This window comes from Mus pahari, chromosome 10, assembly GCF_900095145.1.
Source record: "Mus pahari chromosome 10, PAHARI_EIJ_v1.1, whole genome shotgun sequence".
In the NCBI taxonomy this organism is placed as follows: Eukaryota; Metazoa; Chordata; class Mammalia; order Rodentia; family Muridae; genus Mus; species Mus pahari.
Window position 1 is genome coordinate 53,184,581 of NC_034599.1, and position 22,184 is coordinate 53,206,764.

General features: G+C 53.2%; 1 protein-coding gene across 1 annotated transcript; it reads right to left on the reverse strand.

Moving 5' to 3' along the window:
- Window positions 1-26: 26 nt before the first annotated feature.
- Loxl1 (lysyl oxidase like 1) lies at window positions 27-22,121 on the reverse strand. The gene is made up of 7 exons (XM_021206688.1): window positions 20,578-22,121; window positions 9,248-9,356; window positions 6,008-6,145; window positions 5,402-5,558; window positions 4,608-4,703; window positions 2,464-2,579; window positions 27-340 (listed from the first exon to the last, which is right to left on the reverse strand). Exons 1-7 carry the CDS (start codon window positions 21,782-21,784, stop codon window positions 334-336), a joined length of 1,830 nt encoding a protein of 609 aa, XP_021062347.1. The 5' UTR covers window positions 21,785-22,121; the 3' UTR covers window positions 27-333.
- Window positions 22,122-22,184: the final 63 nt, after the last annotated feature.

A 22,184-nucleotide genomic window follows, 5' to 3' on the forward strand; every position in this document is an offset into this window, starting at 1 on the left:
CGCCAAACCGCACGGCACTGCAGAGCTCCAGACTAGAAAACCCTTGTTTTATTCAGCACCCGGGCAATCTTGCTGTGTGGGATGGCCAAAATATAAAAATTAGAACCAACGACAGACTCCACGGTGTCGTAGAGGAGAAGTAGGTACAAGACAGGGTCCGGCATCCAGGATCCCTGTGGTTTGGGTCCATGTTCACTCCCTGAGGCTGGCAGGGAGGGCTGCCTCAGTGGCCAGCTGCCTTTGCCTTGGGCTAGGCTGAGCCTCTTGGGGGAGGCTGCCTGGAAGCAGGTCCTGCTTTTCAAGGAGAGACAAGGGGGGCTCTGTCCACTCAGATCAGGACCTAAGGAAAGAGAGAGAATGTGAGTGGTGTGACATCTGCAAGGTGGCCCACCTCTCTGACACATAAGGTTCCTTGTGGTGCAGAGGTGGGTGTCCATCTCCCCTTCGGGGCCTCTCACCTCTTTGGGCACAGTCTCAGCATGCCTCCTGCTGGCTGCCCCAGGCCCCAGGTTCTAGCTGTTCTTGTCAAGCAATACTTTCATGCTTGTTGTTTTCTAAGTCTGACCCCCCCTTTTTTCTTCTTAAAAAGGAGAAAAATGTTCTCTTTTCCCCTCTTCAGAAACATGATGGAAACCCACATGTGTCAGTCCCGTGGCCTTTCTGGGAACGCTCCGTCCAGCTTCCTGTGTATGCTGGCCCAGCAGCCTGCCTGTGGTCAGGGTCACAGGGACACCCTCATAAGACCTGGGGCTGTCCAAGCACTTATGTAAAGAGGTCTTGGAAGGAAGGGCCTTTGCCTCCACAACCACAGGCCTCCAGGGGAGCACCGGGGTAGCCCAGATGTCTACACTCAGAGAGGGCCCTGATGGTGTTGATGGGGTCCCTGTGACCCAAGACACACGGATGAGTAAATAGTCATTAGAAACTCAGGCTTGGGCTGGTGAGATGGCTCAGTGGGTAAGAGCACCCGACTGCTCTTCCGAAGGTCCGGAGTTCAAATACCAGCAACCACATGGTGGCTCATAACCATCTGTAACAAGATCAGACGCCCTCTTCTGGAGTGTCTGAAGACAGCTACAGTATACTTACATATAATAAATAAATAAATCTTAAAAAAAAAAAAAAAAGAAAGAAACTCAGACTTATGAAAGCTAAACTGCCCGTGGAGAGCAGGATCAGGCAGGGTCATGTCACCCTCTGGTCATGTCCTGGGTGATGGAAGCCTGATTCTACTCCTAACTTATCTGATCGATTTCTGTACTAAACTAGAGGTGGCAAGACCCATTCTTTCAGGTGTGAGCATATGAGTGGGAGTAATAGGTTAATGGAAGGAAGAGCTGTCTTGAAATGTGCTCTGATCACATACAGAGTCCTGACCCTTTTCACATACTGAGCCTTGATCCTGGTCACACACTGAACCCTGATCCTTGTCATACACTCAGGCCTGATTCTAGTTACACACTGAGTCCTGATCCTTGTTATACACTGAGCCCTGACACTGGCCATATACTGAGCCCAGATCCTGGTGGCACACTGAGCCCTGATCCTAGTCACACAAATGAGCCCTGATTCTAGTCACACAATGAGCCCTGATCCCACAGGCTTATACTCCCATACTAGCCATCCTTTGACAAGCACGATCTTTGGGATAACAACACCTCTCCAGGGATGTGGAGTTTTCACAGCCTGACCACATGGACGATCTAAGCTTAAAGTGCTGGAACACTTTTAGTAGAAGAATATTGCTGTGGTCTAAGCAAAAAATTTAAATTCACAGGGAATAGAAGGAAGTTGTAAATTTGTAAGCGACGGGTTCTCTATAAAGTGCTTCCTGGAAGGAGAGATTCAGGAGAATGAGTTCAGCTGGCCCGGGACAGCAGGTCCTAAACACCCAGCTTAGCAACCATATGCGAAAAGCCCAGGACCACATTCTGTTAACTTTCTGTATGAGGAAGACCCAGGAACAGAAGTTGGCTTATCCAACCAGAATGACTCCCAATCTGGGATTATTACTTAACCCAGTCCACTTGATAATGACACTGATGACCATGCCTGTTGTTCTGCTCCTCCAGGAGTTGGGGACCTGAACATGCAAGTCCTTATCCCAAGCTTGCATGGGAAGTGAAGAAGGTAGCAGCTCTGAGAGCAAAGGTGTTATCAAAACAAGGATGCACACACTAGGATGGCAGAGCCCGTGCATTTAACAGACCATCCTGCCTTCTGCCTCTGATAGGATTTTCTATCTGAAAATCCTAGGGGACAACAGAATCAGACCCATGTCAATACCCCATAGCCTGCCTGAGCTCCATCGTGAGCACTCCGCTTGGGGCTGGTGCGTATCTGAATTCAGCCATCAATGATTCAGCCCCAAAGTGCAGGAGTCTTAGGTATTTCAGGGGGTCCTGCCTGCTCCTCAGGTAGGAATGTGGTTGGGGTAGGGAGTTGGGTTGGGCAAACACGTACTGGACAATTTTGCAGTTTGTTGTAGAAACATAGCGACCTGTGTAGTGGATGTTGCATCTCACCACGTTGTTGGTAAAGTCAGACTCCAGAACAATGTACTTGGGGTTCACGTGCACCTGGAGAAGAGAAATGGAGAGAGACAAGGGGCATATCAGGAGGCTGCACCTCACCTGGTCATCAGTGGAGAAGTAGACACAGATGTGACAGAGAGGAAGACAGATGTAGGGGACAGAGATCTGGGGCCACAGAGAGAAGGATGGGAAAGAAGGGGCAGCTGTGGTCCAGGAAAGCATCGTCTGTCTCCCCAGCAGGAGACTGGAAACTTCTGCAGAGCCAGGGACTGCTCCAAGAGGCCCCTGCACAGGCACTGTTGCCAGTTTCTGCCCCAGAGAATCTTGGCGGTGTGGGGTGGCCTCCCTGACTCTCAGCTATCTACCACAGCAGGTCCAGGTGAGGTGTTGAGGGCCCCAATGCTGCCAGGGTACTTACCACGCCTTGAAGCCACCAAGATGGCCCAAGCATGCCCTGTGCTCTTTGTCTGAAGAGCTACAGAGACAAACCATGACAGTTTGGATTAGCAGTCACTCAAGGACATTTAAGACTGGATGCAGTGGAGTTGGGGGTGCAACCCTATGATAGAGCACCTGCCTAGCCTGGATGGTCCCCATCATCAGTCTCAGTCTCTCTCTCTCTCTCTCTCTCATACACACACACACACACACACACACACACCCCAAGAAGGAAAAAGAAAAACCAAAATACTTAAAGAAAACAGGGCTGGAGAAATGACTCAGCCCCTAAGAACATGGACAGCTCTTCCAGAGGACTCAGGTTTGGTTCCCAGCACCCCCAGTCAGCTCACAACTTTTTGTACTCCAGTTCCAGGGGATGTAATGCCATTTTCTGGTCTCTGAAGGTGCTGTACACACACAATGCATAGATTTACAAACAGGCAAGACACCCGTACAGGAAAAAAAAAAAAGAAATTAGAAAAATTTAAAAATATTAAAAAGAACAGCTGTTACTTGAAATCTTAGTGTATTCCTCCCAGCCTGACCTATGCACCATGTACGTGGCTAATTTGGCCACTGCCTGGAACCCAGATGGGCCTTCCTTAGACTTTGATGAGCTCATGAGGCAGGGTTCTCACGCATGCAACCTGTGGGACAGAGCTCAGGCTGTACAACAATGAGGTGCTTCTGTTTTGAAGCCACTTCTCCCCTCTCCCTCTCTCTGTGTTTTGTTTTTTTGTTTTGTTTTGTTTTGTTTTGTTTTGTTTTGAGACAGGGTTTCTCCGAGCACTCCTGGCTGTCCTGGAACTCACTCTGTAGACCAGGCTGTTGAGGGCTGCCTCTCTACCAGCCTCTTCTTATAGGCACTTGCAAGGAGGAACTAAGATTTCACTTCCTGGGGTCAGGCTGTGGGGACATAGCCCTACACTGCATCTATGGGTATACCAAGCTGAGCAGGGTATTGTTACACTTTTTTATTTGTCCCAGTAACAGGCAATGGGTGATGGGTAAGCTCACACTATTCCAGGTAGCAAAAGGGGTTCCTTCCAGAAGGAATCTCGGTCACAGATGCTGTGGGGCTTGGTACATGTCCTGCAAGCAGCTGAGACCCTGCCATCCCAAACCTGGGAGGATGGGCTAAATGGCTCTCTGGGTCTTTGTCACTTAGAGGGGGATGGTGTCATCACCTTCCCTGTCACTATAGCTGGGCTAAAGAATCATTGGGGTAGCCGGGCAGTGGTGGCACATGCCTTTAATCCCAGCACTTGGGAGGCAGAGGCAGGTGGATTTCTGAGTTTGAGGCCAGCCTGGTCTACAGCGTGAATTCCAGGACAGTCAGGGCTACACAGAGAAACCCTGTCTCAAAAAAACCAAACCAAACCAACCATCCAAACAACCAACCAACCAACCAAACAAAAGAATCCTTGAGGTCTTTAGGGAAAGAGAAGTGATGTCTGCTTGAGACAGAAACCACCAGAAAGGAACATAATCTCAGATAACATTGCAGATGGCAGCCCGGCTGAGCAATGAGGCACGTGTGGGCACAGTCAGAGAAGGGAGCATCCTTCAGAAGCAGGAGACAATAAGCATGGGTGTCAGGTCGGAGAGAATGCTGCAGAGCAGGAGCCCTACCTTGAGGATGTAGTTCCCAGGCTGCACATCGGTTATGTCGATCCACTGGCAGTCAATGTCTGCATTGTATGTGTCATAGCAGCCTGGACTCAGGCCCTGTGGAAAGGGATGAATATGGTCCCATCTTAAAGCCACTTCATATCCTCCTCCCACCCCCCAGGCAGTCTGGGCCTTCTACCTCTGTGCTTCCTCCCTGACCTGGGCCCATGGTGGCTCAAGCCCTTGCTGAGCCACTGGGTGGATGATCCAAGGAGAAGGTATGTCATAGGCGGAGGGGGCATGAAGTGAAGGGGCAGAGGTTTGAATGCTTGGCAGAGGTGACTGGAGGAAGGGCTGAAAAGATAGATGGGCATATGGATATTTTGTGGATGAAGCAGTGGAAAGATGAGACATAGTGTTGTCTAGACTATGTGGCAATGTTCTTTTTTTTCTCTCTCTTTTTCTTTTTGGTTTTTCAAGACAGGGCTTCACTGTGTGGCTCTGGCAGTCCTAGGACTCACTCTGTAGACCAGGCTGGCCTCAAACTCAGAGATCCACCTGCTTTTCCCTCCTGAGTGCTGGGATTAAAGGCATGGGCTACCACTGCCCGGTGTGTCAATATTCTTTTATCTCCAAGGCAGACACCCCTTGAAATGAGGGAGGAAGGGCCTATGCAGGGCCCTTTGATGGTCTCAGGCCTGGCAAGCTCCTCAGCCAGAACTAAGCGGGCACAGCCTCTCACTTGCTCACTCTTTGTTCGGCTGGCCCACGCCCATCCATAGATGCCCGCATCCACCCAGCCACACTAGTCCAACCTGCGTGTGAGAGGTGCAGGCATAGCGCTTGAGGTTGCCGAAGTCACAGGTGCTGTCCTCCAGGCAGAAGCTGGCCTTGTGTCCCTCTGCTACCTTCTTGCCCGTGGATGCGTCAAGCAGGTCGTAGTGGCTGAACTCGTCCATGCTGTGGTAATGTCTGGGGGGAGGTGAGGCAAGAAGGCCTAGTTTCCCCAGTGCTTTTCTTCATGTACCCTCATGAAGTGACCCAGATGACCTGCTTCCTAACCATGGGGGCCCTTCTAGTCCAAGTCCCACAGGATAGCGTCTTGATGCTTGTCACCTTAGAATGACACCTCCTAAGGCTCCTCACTTCTTTTCTGGACTCTTTCCTGTTCTGGTCTCTCTTGAGCAAAATCCTATATTCTAGACATTTCCATCCCATACCCTATCGGCCCATCTTTCTACTCAGTTTTGCTGAGGGTCCCCCGAGGACCCTTGACCAGTGGGGTCCTCTGCGGGATCCTCTCTAGGACTGGAACGAGCAACTGGAGTAGTCTCCCAGGGCTACTGGGAAGGGATTCAGGCGCTGAGAGCGAGCCCTGACCAGGAGGGAAGAAGCAAAGGCCACTCGGGAGTCTCACTTACTGGTGACAGCTATGCCACTCCCAGGTGTGGCGTGGCCGGTTGGGGAGGAAGTCCGCTGTGCCTTGGTTTTTCACCCGTTGGGGGAAGCGCAACAGCACTCGGAGGTCATAGTCGGTAGCCTCAGGGGCATAGGCTGTGCTGTGGAGACAGGGAAGGAGACTGGAATGGTGCTGTGACCCCCAAAGTCAGAGGATGCTACATCAGGTCCCTGTGACCAGCCCTAGCCACTGCCCTCTCAGCTCCCTCCTACCCCAAAGATCCCGGACATTTGATCTCCGCATGACAGCGACGTCTGGCCCCTTCTCTCCAGACAACCACCCAGCCCTGGCTTCCTCTCATCTCTGGCTTTCTGTGTGTGACTGACAGCTGTTAATGGACTCAGACCACAGCCTTGCAGACCACAGCTTCCAGGCAACTCGGCAAGGGACAGCGCCTGCCACCACCCTGGGAGAGGTTAGAATCACGTGAAAAATCTTCCGAGGATAATTAAAAAAACAAACAGTTCTGGGCGGACGAAGACAGCTGAATTGGTAGTGTTTGCTTTGAAAGCATTTGGAACTGAGTCGAATCCTCAGAGCCCAGTCCAAACCCAGTCCTGGAGCCGTGTGCTCCCAATGCCAAGACTGAGGGAGTGGAGATAGGAGGATCTGTGGAGCTTGCTAGCCGGTGGCCTAGCCTAACTGAAGACTTCCATACCAGTGAGAGACCCTGACTCAAAGAGGTGGCTGATAGCCTGGAAGATGACCTGAAAGGCTGTCCTTCAGCCCTCGCTTGTACATGAATACACATCACGCATGCCTGTGCATGTGTGTGTGTGTATGCGCGCACATGCACACACATAAATAAATAAACAAATATAAATAGATCCTAACAGACACATCCGGGAGCTTCTAAGCTCCTCCTTCTTCTGGACAGAGCCTTAACTGGTGACCAAAGTGTCTGCCATGTCTGTGGGACTGAAAGCCAGGTCTGAGCATCTTGGGCTAAGTCTTCATGTTCCTGGTCCCTTGTGCCCTGCCCCACTACAGACTGGGTGCGAGCTCCAAGGACTTTTCTCCCATAAGGCTTCTCTCTTTCCCATTCCTCCCAAGCTGTTTGTATGACCCTAGCCCTAGAGCTCACTAAGCTTCCTAGGCCCAATTCAAGTCCCTTCCTCCACGAAGTCTGCCATGATTGCCGCACTTAGAAGCCCCCTGTTTGCCTGTGAGCTCTCGAAATACTACCGAGGGCTCATCCTCGAGTCACGTGTACCCTGGCTGGTGCAGGTGGGATTAGACCACCTCTCCCTGATGGCACGGCTTCAAGACCAGCAATATGCACTTTGTCTTCTGGAAGCTTGTGACTTTAAATTCCCAGAAGAAAGAGAAAAGAGGGATATCTTTTCTGAGAGAAGGACACACACACACACACACACACACACACCAGGAAGCCTGGCTGCCAGCTCTCCTTTTTGCAGCTGACCGCTGACAGCTGTCCTGGCTGGCCTCATTTGGGGATGGGTTGTAAGGCCAGAGGCGAGAGGTGGCCCATCGTGGGGATTAGTTCTCTCTGAGAATATGTCTGGCCAGCAGGCGGCTCAGACGCAAGGCCCTGGCCCGGTCTGGGGGAGGTTTGGAATCTGTCTGTGTCTGGGTTGAAACAAAACATCCTCCCTGCCTGTTTGGTGAAATCCTGCCCTGCTGTTCGTCTCAGAACACCGTGGGAAAGCGTGGGATCTAGCTTCTAGGCCTAGCTCAGCCACAGGCTCGTGGCAAGACTTGAAGCAAATCCCCTCCCTTCTCTGAGTTCGGTCTGCAGTGTGGGACCTGGCCCAGGGCTCCAGCCCACACTTGAACCGACTGCAGAGAAGCCTCCCACTGCAGGGCCCCAGCTCTGCCGGCTTTTCCGACTTGGTCATCCCATCCGGCACCTAGCCTTCCAGGAGGCCACACCACTGCAGGCCCCTCCTTCTTTGACCTCACTCAGCCCCACCCCCACCCCCACCCCCAGTCCCAGAGCTGTGCATCCTGGCTCTTTGTCTCCTCCTGCTGCCTGTCTGCTTAGTTCTGTCATCTGAGCTTGGAATGAGGGGTCACTCAATCCAGCTTGATGAAGAAGTCACCCAGGGCACAGGGCAGGCTGCCTTCTCTTCACCCAGCTGGGAGCTCAGGGCTGGGCACTTGAGATAGTCCAAGAAGATGTAGTGAGAATTTGGCGTTGACAAGAATGATTCAGACCCTCGCAGGCTGCCATGGGAGAATGTCAGCTGAAGTGGTGTGTTCTCCTCCCAAGGACAAGGGACATAAGACAAAGCCTGAACGACCAGGTCAACTGAGTGGCTGTCCATGGGCGGGATAGGGATACTTGCCCATCTGTGATGATATAAGGAACTTTCACCAGAGTGTAAATCAGCGACTCTACCCAGCATCAGCTTAAAAACAGATGCCTTTACGAAAGAAGCATTCCCTCGAGTTATATGCTGATGAAAGTTCTTTATCTTACCACAGAGAGATAAGAGCTTATGGTCAACTACTCTGAGGGGCACAGGGCTAAAGGTCTAGAAATGAGTAAATGTTGACATTCCAAATGGTTTCCTAGAGAGTAAAAGCTAAGAGAGTTCTCATGTTAAAAAATTAAAAAAAAAAAAAAAGTGTTTTTAAAGTGAACAATTAAAGAGGAAAAAAAAAATGCTTTGGGCATCAATACCCAGAAGAGCAGCAGATCAATGTCCCCTTTAACCAGGTCTTTCAGCACAGGGAGAGGGCCCCAAAGCACAGAAGCTGAGCTCTGCAGCGGCAGGACAATAGTCTCCTCCTCTCTGCCGAACAGAACAGTACAGGACTGAGGCCCCCTTGTCACCCATGCTCAGCCATTCCCTGCTGTGACCAGACAGGCTGCCAGGACCACGCCCATCCCCGTCCACACCCTACAGCTCTGTGCTCTCTAGGACTTCCCTGACACCCACACTGACCTCTGGGAATACAGTCAGGATCAATTTTAGTTCCTTTCATTGTGCCTTAGTTTCCTAATGGGGCAGTCCATTCTGCTCCAGCTGGTGTTAAGACTGACGTCACAGTGTAGCAAAGGGCCTCGTAGATAACAAATGAGGTTGATGTGACCCATCCCTTCCTTTTTCCTCACTCCTTGAGCCAGGTAAGATGGAGGGTAGGGCTCTGAGAGGCTCAGATCCTTTGCCAGGCTCTGGGTGATTCCCAGACTATCCCAAGGCACTCTGCTCCATGCTTCACCCAAGCCTCTTACCTGGCCAGGCACTTCTCCTCTGCCGCACATCGCAAGGAGTACAGATGGGCTCTCTGCACGTATGTGGATGCCTGCACGTAGTTAGGGTCCGGGACTAAGTCAGGGAGGCCTGGAGAGAATGGGAGAGGAAGAACACAGCACCGAAGGGTCAGGCTGGTTACTGCTGGCTCCAAGGACCTCCTCCACCAAACTGTTGGCCATTCTTCCCAGTCAGTGGGTCCTGGGCTCAAGGTCAGCAGCAGCTCACTGCCTCTACAGCTTGGTGGTGTGGGAGCCATTGAGGCGTCCTAGAAGATTTGGAATGAGGACAAGACCCAGGAGTTGGAGGGAAAAGGTGTCTGGAGGGTGGAATGGCATGCCACAAGTAAAGGCTTAGGAACAGGACCAGGGAGACCAAGGGATTTCCTGACTTCCTGACAGAGCCACTCCCTCTGTCCTTGCTCCCGAGGTTTGCACACTGGCCAAGACGCCCCTCTCACCTCTATAGCGAGCCGGCTTCAAAGACCACCAGGACAGCCTGGGCTTATGGCCCAGGGTGGGCCCCAAAATGTTCATAGGCAGAGCTAGGTGGGTGTTAATTGGTAGGAGGGGTGGACAGGAAGAAAACACTTTGCCTGAGGCAGCAGAATTCGAAGCCTGGTGTCAGCTGAGCTGCCCAGGGAATGTTCTTCTTGGCACCTGCTGCCTCTTCTGGCCGTCAGACTTCAGACCTGCCCATAGCTATCCCCTGTGGGCAACCTCTGGTGCCCAACATAAGGGAGGGCCTGGCTCCCACCCCTGCAGAGCCCAGGAGGCATCTAAAGACTGTTCCAGTCTTTGGAGCACTTGTTCTCTAGGCTATATCAGGACCAGAGAGCCTTCCCTTCTTCTTCCACCAGTAAGAATTCGGGTAGGTTAGCACCGATAAGCAGAAACCACAGGCAGGAATCAGACCTGTCTCAGTGGACTAAGGACAGGATGCTCTTGATGTTGGGATGAAGGTTCAGGTGGTAGAGTTGATCCTTGCTCCACAGCTAGCTTACAGGGGAGTGCCTGGGGCCTTACATTCTTCTCTAAAGCCTTGGAAATTCTGTCCAGCAAATGATTAAGAGAGACTGTAAGTTCCTCCTAGTATCTTAGATTTCACTCTTGGGGAGTGAGGAAGGGTAAAGGTGGGGTGCTTGAGTCATGGAAAGGTGTATCTAAGACCACTGTCTACCAATCCCTCCCCTCAGCTTAAAGGTCCTGATAGTGAGGCAGACAAAGGAGGCCTGGCTTCACAGCCTTTGACTGCATACTGCCCCCTCCCCCTCCCCATACACACACACACACACACACACACACACACACACACACACACACTTACAGACTCACACTTTTACAAACACATACACACACTCACACACACTTACAGACTCTCTCACACACTCACACTTTTACAAACACATACACACACTTACAGACTCTCTCACACACTCACACTTTTATAAACACATACACACACACTTATATGCACATACACACATGCACAGATTCTTGCACACACACACTTACAGACTCACACTTTTACAAACACATACACACACTCATACTTTTACAAGCACATACACACACTCACACTTACATGCACACACAAACACACACATACACATACACACTCACACTTACATACATCCCTTAGGCCTCTGCCTTGGACCTGTTCTCCCTGGGGCCTGGGCCTCAGGGGCAGCCTGCTCTGGGCAGCCAGGGTGATCTCACCTACTTGGAATGGAGAAAAAGTTTAGAGTACAGGGTGGGTGAGAATGAGGTGGCTCCTGGCAGATGGGGGACTTCTTGGCTGGCCAGCCTAGGCTCTATGACATGAGCCCCCTGGAATGTTTGCAGTCATTTCCCCAAGGGACCCTCAGGACCTCAAACCAGCTGGGAGCTGGTTCTCACCCACTGATTCCCAGAAGTTTCTGGAAGAGGAGTAAGAAAGGGAGGAGGGGGTCCTCTTTCCCCACCCTCTAGCAACTCAGCAATAGGTGGGTGTGGCAGCTGGGTTTAAGCCTCCTGGGCCCAGCATTCAGCAACAGACAGTCTGCTGCTCCCACCCAAGCCCTGATAAATACGCCACAGATGGCTCCACAGAGTTTCCCCGGCCCGACCCTTCCTCTCTAGGCTGTTTCATGAGCTGCACAGTCCTGGACAGTGAAAAGAGCCAGAGTCCAAGGCTAGGGGCACTCGAAGCCAGTGATAGTGTTCTTGTTCCCTGACTGAGCTTGACCCTGGTCACAAGACTTTGCCAGGGAATTTGATGCCCTCTTCTGATATCTTTGGGAATCAGGCAAGAATATGACACTCGTGTATACGTGTTGTCAAAACATTCGCATACACATAAAAATAGAAAATACAGTCTTACAGGACCTATACTGTGTCTTCATTTTTTTTTCAGTTACTGGAAACCTTCAGGACCTCTTCCATGGCTTGGCACTGCTAAAGAGGAGTCTACAGAGTGTCTCCCCAGCATCCCATCCGACCAGGCTCCTGGGAGGGAGTGGCCTCTGAGCCCTGTTTCCCACGCATGTTCTCACAGGCTTGTTAAGCACACACAACCAGTTCCTCTTCGAACCCACAGGGGACCTGCGGCCTTCCTCATCCCAGCCTCACAGCTTGGGGGTGGGTTAGAGCCCAAAGACTGTGACAACTTTACCCCAATGCCTATTCTGAGGGTGGCTGGGTCCTATCACTGTGCTGGCTGGGCTCCTCGTGTTGGAGACTTGTATGTGGTCCTCTCCAGGCCTCTCTGCCTCCATGTGTCCGCTCTGATCCCCTTGTCCTCAGGGCCTGGATCCCTGTGCCAGGCCCCTGTGTTCATTCTTTTCTAAGGAGGGTTGTGCTGTCCACAGCCTGGGTCAGTGTACTGGGAAAACTGAGTCAGAGGACAGCAATGACCCTTGGGATAACCGAAGCCCAGGGCTCAGCTGGGGAGGGCCTGGGTGTGAGTGAACCAGGTCCCAAGTCATTAAGCAATCAGACAAAGAGATTCCTGCCACAGTGGGCCCCTGGGCCAAGGTAGTGACGATCCAGCCCAGGGAAAGGCCAAACACTGCATCTCAGCTTTGTCCTCAGAGCCCTCTATGGCAGTCAGGGTTCCACAAAAGGACCAGCCACACTGATTCTTGTAACCAGTGGCTTCAGGATAAGCCCTGTCCTCTAGTGGTGGGCTAGGTCTGATACTGCTGGACCATTCTTATGATGGCCTCTGGGGATCTGAGGACAATGACCAGGAGCATCTCTCTGGACATAACTCAAGTGTGGTCTAGTAGGCAACTAACCCTAGAGATTAGTTCACCCTTGTGTTGATCTTCCCAGTGTTCTGGCCCATTCCCTGATCTGAGGCTCAGTTTCCCTGTCTGAAAGATGCCGGAAAGACAGGGCTAACTGACTCTTGAGCACAGGTTGGAAGGATCCATAAACACTTGGAGATAAAAATACTTTTTTTTTTTTTTTTTTTTCAGAGCTATTCGATCCATTCTCCAGCCTTGGGTAAGAGCCTGAGACCTCTCCCGACCTCAGCAGCCCATGCTTCAACAGTCAGGAAATTATCCCACTGGCTGACCCAAATCCTTCCTGCCTCATTAGAAACCGGTTCCCTCCTGCCCAGCGTGTGCCTTTGCATGAGCCTGCACTTTACCTCTTCTTATGCTTTGCAGATTCTGTGAGCTCCATAGCCCTTCCCTGGCATCTGTGTTCCCAAAACCCCTGCTGCTGGGGCTCTTGGAGGATGGGAAGTGGAATCCAGCATCGCCCTAATCTCTTGAGCTCAGGACTGGAGGATAAACACAGTCCAGCAGAAACCCATCAGTCGGTTGTGAAATATGTGCTGAGCGGGATGTTTTGGCAAGTGAACACAGCCAGCCAGGCTCCAGAGGAACCCTTAGGTGGGGAGAGCAGAAGGCTCTGCCTGGCTCAGAGTTGAATAAAGAAGAGCCAGCGCCGGGCAGAGCTGGCAGCTCCCAAACCCAGGAAATTATTAGCTAATAATTGTAACATTAAGTTGTCAGCACCCGCCCAGAGGTGCTCCACCTGTTCTTGCTAACTTGCAGACAAGGTAGCTACAGAAGCCACTCTGCTCCATGGTGATGGGCAGTTTCCAGGCTGGGGGAAGGGGCTATTAAAGCTACAAAGCCAGGTCTAGAAACCTTTCATGGCTCCCAACTGCCAAAAGAGTGGAGCCTAGACATTTCAGGATGGCTACAAAGGCCTTTCGTGGTCTGTCCTGAACCTTCCCGCCACTCTGGGACTCTGAAGTGTATTCATCAGTACTCAGCGCAGCTCCAGCTTAAGGTAGCAGCTTGAGTTCTCTGTTCCCTGTGCCTTGCTGTGCATGCAGACCCCTCCCCCACTCTCCTGGTCAATTCTTAACACCCTTAGGCCCAGAGCCCACCTGTCAAGCCTAACTTCCTCTCACAACCTCCTGCTTTCTCTAATAGCACTCACGCCCAGACCTAACTTCCTAACTCCACACTGCAGCACAGCTGTTAGGCTCCTGCAGTGGCCCCCTAGTTCAGAGTGTTAAGACTGAAGACTTCAAAGTGGCCCCAGAAATTCTCTGTAGTCTGAGCCCTGCTAATCTTTCTGCCAAGTCTCTATTCACCTTTATTTCTACTTTACTCCATGTAAGCGCGCCAGAGCACACTTGGGAATTCCTGTCTTTGGATCTTTCCCTCTAACTGTAATGTTCCCCCCTTCAGACTGAATAGCTAGCTCACTCATGCCTCCTTCAAGTCTTGGTTCAGATATCCCTTTACTGAGGCCTGCAGGGGCCACCTCTGGGAACTGTTCCCTTCCCCAGGCTCTTCATCTCCTTAGACACCTCCATTTTCACCACAGCACCTACTAATTTCCCTATGAATTATGTATACAAATGACAGTGCAAGGCCCTGAAAGGCAAACATTTTGTGTCTTTTCACTAATGGTGCCCAGCTGTAAGCACTGGGCACACAGTAAGGTGCTAACATCCCTGCCAGGTGACTACACTTCCTCAAGTGATGTTATCCTGTTATCCACGATCCTCAGCTGGGCAGCAGCTCCTGGGAGCAATCAGGTGGATGGGCATTGTCATCCTTTGCCTGCACTGAGCTGCCTGCCTGGGTATCCCATATGTACAGTAGGAAGCTGGGAGCTGGACACGTAGGCCAGGTGGCTTCTTATTGGTTGGCTGAGAGAGAAGGCAAGGGTGAGTCTAGGGCACTGTCACCTATCTGCCCAGGTGCTCAGGGCCAGGACCTGCAGACACTCAGTGAGCAAGTGTATGAATGCCTGCACCCACAAAGACTCTGGGATCACCTGCCCTTGTGAGCCTCTCTTCCTTAACAAGCAAAGCTGCTGTTTGTTTTCTAAGCCTCTTTCCTCTGGGCTTGGGAGACACATGGTTCCAAGCAGGGGAAAGGCTAGGCTGCCTCCCAAGGTTTGATGCTTTTGACAACACTGGCCTCTCTTTCTGTCTGACATTCTGATTCCCTCCCCACTTCCTGGAAAAAAAGAGTCTGATGCCTGGTTTCTAGGCGTTTATCACAAGGGGGAGGGGCACGAGACCCAAACCCAGCCCTTCCTCTGTAATCCTGCAGTCTGGGGGAGGCAGGAGGAGGCCATTGGGTCAGGCCACGGGTGGCAACAAGGTTCAGTCTTCCTTCCAGTCCCCTGCCCCCGCTGCTGCTCCTCCGCAGGAATGCTGGGCACAGGAATTGGAAGCAGGTGTGGGCTGCCTGGCTGGGCTTCTGGAGGCCTCCTGTTCCCTTCCTCGTTCTAGTCACCGCCTGGGGAGCTTTCCATGTGTTCTTGGCTTGGAAAAGAAGTGGGGTGGACTCCAGCAGGGTGCTCCTGGGGGAGAGGTGCCCATCCTGGGTCCAGAAGATACACCCAGGGGCATCAAGAAAGAGGAAAGAGGGGGACAGAGCTTCCTGGCCAAACCCAGCAGTAGCTTGCGGCCAGCAAAGACACTAAAGACCCTCACTACTCCCACTTCTATGACGTCCCAACTACGGGTGGGGGTGGGGGTGAGTGGGGCGGTGTCTGCAACCTCAAGGCACAACCAAAGCAGCAACAATACAACAAAACATTGCCCCCTCCAGAGGTTCAGACAAAAGAGTCACTGAACACCCTGGTGCCACTGTAAAACACTTCCCCAAGGGGCATGGCAGAGTGAGAGTGGGGCAGAGAGAGGGTAGGCACCCTTCCTAGTCCAGGTCGGTTGTTTGTAACTCTGTGGCCTTGGCTTCTCTGAGCCTCCATTTCCTCCTGTATAAAGTGGGTGATAACGCTATCCTATACTATTAGCTGTACCTAAGTTGTTAGGTGGTGCAAATGAGAAGACGGGGAAGAAAGTGCTTGGCAGAACATAACTCCCTTATAAGCAGTGGCAGCTACCATCAGACACCTGCTTAAACAAGGGACTGCTCTGCAGAGACGTCCAGTCCAGGCTAAGGGCAAGGGAGCCGAGGCCATGTGAAAGGGTTTTGAGCCAGGAGCCAGGAAGCCTGCCTGGGAGGAGGCTGCTCGCAACTGTGAGTGTTTCCTCAAACATCCACACCTCTCTCTCATCGCCACTCACCTGAGTGACCCTCTACAACTTTCACAGAATGAGCAACCGAGACTTCAGGGAAAGAAGAGGGATGCTGAGCTGTGATTCTGACTCTGGGTGTGTCACTGAACACCTCACCTGCAGAGGTGCCTGTCTTACACAGAGGTTATAAAGTGACTTTAACTGTGAGACTGTCAGAGGGTTAGCCGCCACTTGGCAAGTGCTGAGGGGACAGGGATGTGTCCTGCCACTCCCATGCCATCTTGCTGCCACAGCCAGTACCTAAGTAGCCACGGAGTGACTGAATACATGAACGAACGAATGAGTGAGTAAATGAAGTGTGTGTGCTATGCAATAAACACTGAAGAATTTAAACACGCATAGATGCGAACACAGGATGGGTTCACATGGACTCAAGTCCCAGTATCCCTGTCAAAGTCATGGAGTGACTCTTCATCCTGTCTCTGGAATGGGACCATTAACAGTACCAGGCGGAGACTTGAGGATCAAAGAAAGGAACTGGAGCTGGAAATCACTTGGAGCCTCCCTGGGTGTGAGGACGGTGAGAGGGAGAGGCCCAGCTAGCAGACAGGCGGGGCTCTTGTCCTACCTCCCCTTATCTTGTCTGTGCTGTCTCTGAGCCTTCTCACCAGGCTTCCTCTTCTCATATTCCTAGGGCCTGTGTGTGACCTGTGTCACTGAGCGCTCGTAGGAACAAACGCAGTCATGACAGCCCATAGGAGGCAAGCATTCCATCCCGGCCATAGGGCTCCAATTCAGGAAGCTTGCTGGGCAGAGGCCTCTGCCTTTCTGCAAAGTGTTGTGGAGGAGAGCAGAGGACCTGGAGGGGATGGCAGGCTGGGGAAACAGGGAATCATCCTCAGATGAGTGAGGGCAAGAAGCCAGGACTGCTCCCAGGCCCTGAGGGTGTAAGGATGGTTAGAGAGGGCACTACCCTGGAAACACCCTTAGATGTTAGGGGATCATGTGCTCCCAGGAGCAGCACAGTGGTGACCCTGGGTGCCTGCAAAGGAAGAGGAGGAGGAAAGGAAGGGAAAGGAAAGGCGTCAGGTGGGAGTGTCAACATCCAATTGGCCTTGTCAAGACAACAATGGATGACCCATGCCAGGCAAGGCTGGCATAGCCACCAGGGATGCCCTGATGCACAGCTATCTTTGCGACCTGTTCCAGATTCAGTGGCTATGTCTTTCACAGATTGCCTGGGCTCATGAAGCAGGCCAAGGTAGAGAGCTGTGGTCTTCTGGGGCTGGGGGGCATCTCAACTCTGAGACCATCCGCTTAAAAACTGCGAGGCTGTGATAAGCAGGAACCAGAGCAAGGGTGAGGGAAGAGGAGGGTCTGACAGCAGCCTCAAGGAGAGGTGGCATGGGAGTGGGCACAGGGCAGGGGACCTAGCAGTCCTGGGAGGCAGCTAGCCATGCCCCAGGCCTCTCTGAGTGGGATGTGCTGTGAGAGATGAATGAGGCATGTGAACCAACCCTCCCCTGGGCCTCTGCAAAGCCTCCTTCACCTTTGTGACCTGTCCCAGAGTTAGAGACAAAGGTACTGCAGAAACCTAGGGCAGCCCAGCATAAGAAAGAGGAGGCCGCTGAGGCAGAGGCTGAGCTCAGGACAGACACTTGGAAGGCACACACACAAGGGGGGATGTGGGCGGTGCTCACATGTGTTTGGTGTTGTAAGGACAGATGCGCACGCCCACACACAAGCACAGGCTGCCAGTGCTGGGCCTCAGACCCCTGGGTATGTGGCCAGGAGGGATGAAGTCAGCCTCAGAGAATCTGCCCTGGGCTCCCACACCAGGCCTGGGGGGCTGATCTCAAGTACAAGGCTCGGACTTCACTGGCCTGGGATTTTCCATGGTCCTGGCCTAGCAGGGTGGGGAGGGAGGGGCCAATAGTAGGGAAGTCTAATGCCCCTTCTCTGGCTTTGTTAGGGGCCCTAAATGTACCCCAATCCCTCCCATCCCCTATTTTCTCCATGATCACAGGAGAGGGAACTTCGCGGATGCTCATTGTGTTCCCCTGCACCAAGCTTGGTCACCTCCTCCTCCTCTGAGATGCTCTCTCTGAGCCTCTGGATTGGCACTCAGTGTTGTATTACAGATGTTCCCTGCTCCCCAAGCTGATTCACTCCCAGCGCCTGCGATTCCATTTGCTGTCTGTTTTGTTTTTTTCCGAGACAGGGTTTCTCTGTATAGCCCTGGCTGTCCAGGAACTCACTCTGTAAACCAGGTTGGCCTCAAATTCAGAGATCAGCCTGCCTCTGCCTCCCGCGTGCTGAGATAAAGTCTTGTGATGCCACCACCACCACCACCACCACCTGGTTCAGTTCCTTTGATTTTTGAAGTGGAACTCAGAAGCCCACTCAGGGCTGAGTTATGGATATGACGGCGTGAATGCTCCCCCAAGAGGGAGCACTGCTCCGTACCTCCACAGCTCCTATTCCCAGTGCTGACCTATCCACGGCACTAAATTGTCCTTTTTGCTGTACTTCTCTCAGAGCAGAGCCTGAGTTTGATTGCATGCCAACCTATCCACCTGGGTCCCGAGAACACACTGCCTTCAGGGGAGAAACACATTTGGTCCAAAATGAACTGTGGGGCTCAGGAACAGTAGCCAGAGCCTGCTGAGTGTCAAGAGTCCCACTCCAGACATGGACCTTGCCCTATTCTATCTATCCTCCTCTGAACCAAATGACTTCCTTGAAAATTCACAGGCCACAGAGGGTCCCTAGGAAACACGCTGGCTCGAGGCCCAGATGTACAGCCCTGGTCTGCCTCTGCCAGCTTTGTGCCATTTGAGGCCTCTGTTTTTGCCTCAGCCTAGAGGTGGGGCCCTTCTGGCTGAGCTTCGCTGAGCTGGGGTCTTACATTCTAAGAAAAGCAGCCACTAAAGTCAAGTACTTGATAGGTAACGCCCCCCTCTCCTACAAGGGGCTCCCAGGTCAGGCAAGTCAGCACAAAGCCATGCTAGCCTGCTGCAGGCTATGCCAAGTTGGTGACAGGGCTCGGTGGAGGTGTTTGGTACTGTCTCATAGAAGTCCTCCCCCACACACCCCATTTTGATTCACCCCCAGCTCCTATGGTTTTCAAAGTGGGATTCAGAGTTCTACTCAAGCTTGTGCAGTGACTATGACACAGTGATTGCTCTCCTTCCGTCAGACTCTCCTTCCCCTGGTCTTCAGCTCCAGGGGCCCCCAAACAGCAGCCCTTCAATCAGGCCATCTTGGCCGGAGAAATCGTTATTCAGTGCTGACAGAGACTGAAGAGCCAAGACTGGGCTGAGCTCCAGCACCCTTGGGTCCCAAAGGCTCATTTTCACCCAACAGCCCTGGTATAGCAACCCTGGTATGAAGAAGGGAACTGCAGACAGAGGGCGCTGCCCCAGGGTGTACTGTGTGTGCATTGAGAACTCAGTGGAAAGCTTGACATACGGACAGCCCTGTACGGAGAGCATCAGCAAGGGGATTCTAGGACAGCTGAGGATGGGCTGATGGCCATCCAGCACTGGCCAGACGCAACAGCTGGCCCCTGTCACAGTAACAGCACATGTGGAAGCTGCCCATCTGGCAGAGGAAGACCACTCCACCCTGACCCTTGTGTGCAGATGACATGGCCTTCCCAAGAATAGGTCATATCTTCATCCCTGGGGAAAGCCAGAGGGTGGCCTATCTCCAGACATTTCTGGGACTCTCCCTCAGAGCCAAGACAAGAGTGAGGTAGTGGAGCACTGGCCTGGGTTATGTTTTACAGAACATCATGAAGTACGGTGCCCTAGAGAAGTAATATTTAATGTGATGTGTTTAAAAACGAAATCAATACAAAAAAATCTGCAATGAACAAATATCCCATTTCAAATAAAGAAAGGACCCATTATTGATTTTTCAGTTTGCCCCAGGTTATGAAAACATTACTGAGTCCGTTTAAAATTTGGACATAATTTGTTCATAAGAGATTTTTTTTTAATGCACTGAAATAGTACTTATCTTCATTACTCAGGTTTCTTTAGTGCTCAGTTGAATTTTATCCCCTGGCCAGTGGGCTCTGGCATCCCCAGCCATGTGGGAATCACCTCAGGGTCTGTTCAAGCTCTTTGACCGCCTACTTACCTCACCAAGGGCTAGCTAGCTCACAGAGGTCCAGGCACAAGGACACTGCTGCACCTCTAGAAGCATCCTTAAGGCCTCTTGACCCTGAAGGTCCAAGAATCCCATGATCCTTTGCCTCACTCTGTGCATAGGCATAGGGGAACTTCTAAGAGTGTTAAAAAACGAGATTCCCAGCTGGGCGTGGTGGCGCACGCCTTTAATCCCAGCACTTGAGAGGCAGAGACAGGCGGATTTCTGAGTTTGAGGCCAGCCTGGTCTAGTTCCAGGACAGCCAGGACTACACAGAGAAACCCTGTCTCAAAAAAACAAAACAAACAAACAAACAAACAAAACCCGAGATTCCCTGGGACAGGGAGAAGCAGGGGAGCAAGACTTTCCCCACTTGTCCCTGGATGACCCCAGCCAGATCTGCAAAGTACTTCATAAAACCTGGCTAGTCCTTCCACGATTCTTCCCAAGCCAGAGTCAGAACACAGGCCTACCAGATAGGCCTTTGGCCCAGATGGATAATGGTTGGATTCAGGAGGAGAGGCGCACAGGGGCTACATGGTCCTTACTAAGCCACCACTGGAAGGCCTTTGGTAAGAAACACCGGTCTGCACCAGTAATTCACCAGTGGCCAAAATGTGGAGCCAAGGTGCTCATGGATTGTACTCACCGCGACCATTCTGGTTGGGTCGGTACACACTACCCACGCTGAGACGGCCCTGCTGGGCGCCGTTCCGCTCCCCGCCCTGGGAGGGCGCATCAGAGCTTCGCACGGGCAAGTAAGGTGGCTCCAGCACGCGGAATGGGGGCTGTGGCTCCACCGCACGTGGAGGGACATAGGCCTCTGGCGGCACATTGGCTGCATAGGGCGGGTACCAGCCGAGGCGAGGATCGCCAGCGCCACCGTAGGTGCCACCGGCCCCGGCGGGGGCCTGCGACACGTCGGTGCTGGGATCAGGGTAGGCCTGCTCGAATCCCGGGGTGCCTTCATTGTACAGGCTGTGCGAGTAACGACGGTCAAGACCGTCGGAAGGTTGGGGCTGAGGCTGAGGCTGCGGCTGCGGCTGCGGCTGCGGCTGGGGCTGGGGCGCATAGGGCCTCTCCGGAGCTGGGTAGAAGCCCTGGGCCGGGTACTCAGGCTGCTCCTCGCCTCCTCCACCGCCGTACTCCTCGTAACGCGCCCGGGGCTGGAAGGGATAGATGACCCCAGCCGAGGCTACAGCTGCCGCCCCCGCGCCCATGCCGCCCCCCGCACCACGGTAGTACACGTAGCCTTGTTCGTAGGTCCGTGACGCGGGATCGTAGTTCTCATACTGGTTCACGAAGGGCGCCTGCGGATAGGGGAACTGCTGCGGGTAGGAGGATGGTTGGCGATAGGTGGTGGCGAAGGCCGAGGCCGAAACCGAGGAGGAGGCGGAGCCCCCGTGCCGTTGCTGGGAGACAGAGGTGCGGGCACGAGCCATGCCGGTACTGTCCCCGACGGCTACCTCTCTCCAGTTGTCGGGCACCTGGCCGAAGCCGAACGGGTGCCGCGTTTGGCCGCGCACAGTGTCCGAACCCACGCGTCCCGGCAGGGGCAGGGACGGCGCCTGCCGACGCCGGGGTCCCCCCTGACTGCGCCGCTGCGACGTTTGGGGCGCGCCTGCCAGTAGCACCCTGGAGCTACTCTCCCCTCGTTGGGGCCCCGCGGGCACGTACTCAGAGCCCGAGTTGAGCAAGCTGTACACCTGCCCGTTGTTCTCCCACTGGATCAGCTGCCGCCAGCGTCCTGGGTCCGAGACCTGTCCTGGCTGCGCTTGCTGCCCGTGCACCAGGACGCACAGGCAGGCACCCCACACCAGGGTCCCCAGCTGGCTGCCGGCTCCGGCCAGAGCCATAGTGGTCCTTCTGCAGAGGCCGGGTGGGCAGAGAGGCTCTCAGGAATGGGCCCCGGTGCGTGCTTCTCTTCCCACGGCCTCGAGGACAGGAAGGCTCTTCGCCTGCCCAAGCTCTAGCTTTGTCCATCCTGGCCTTGTCCCGAGCGGGACGGCTCCTCCGATGACAGCATTTCGAGGCCAAGGGGTCAGGGCAGGGCAGGGGCGGTGCCCAGGGCTGCACGAGGCTTTCCGCAGGGCACGGGACGGGCAGGACCTCCTGGGGCCCTTACATGGCCAGCTCCACACTGGCTGGCTGCTCGCTAGGCTGGCGCTTTCCCACTCTGAATGAATAAGCAACAGGCTGGAAGTGTCTGGAGGTTTCAGAAACCTGGTCCGCCTGCTGGGGCCTTCTCCGCGGGGC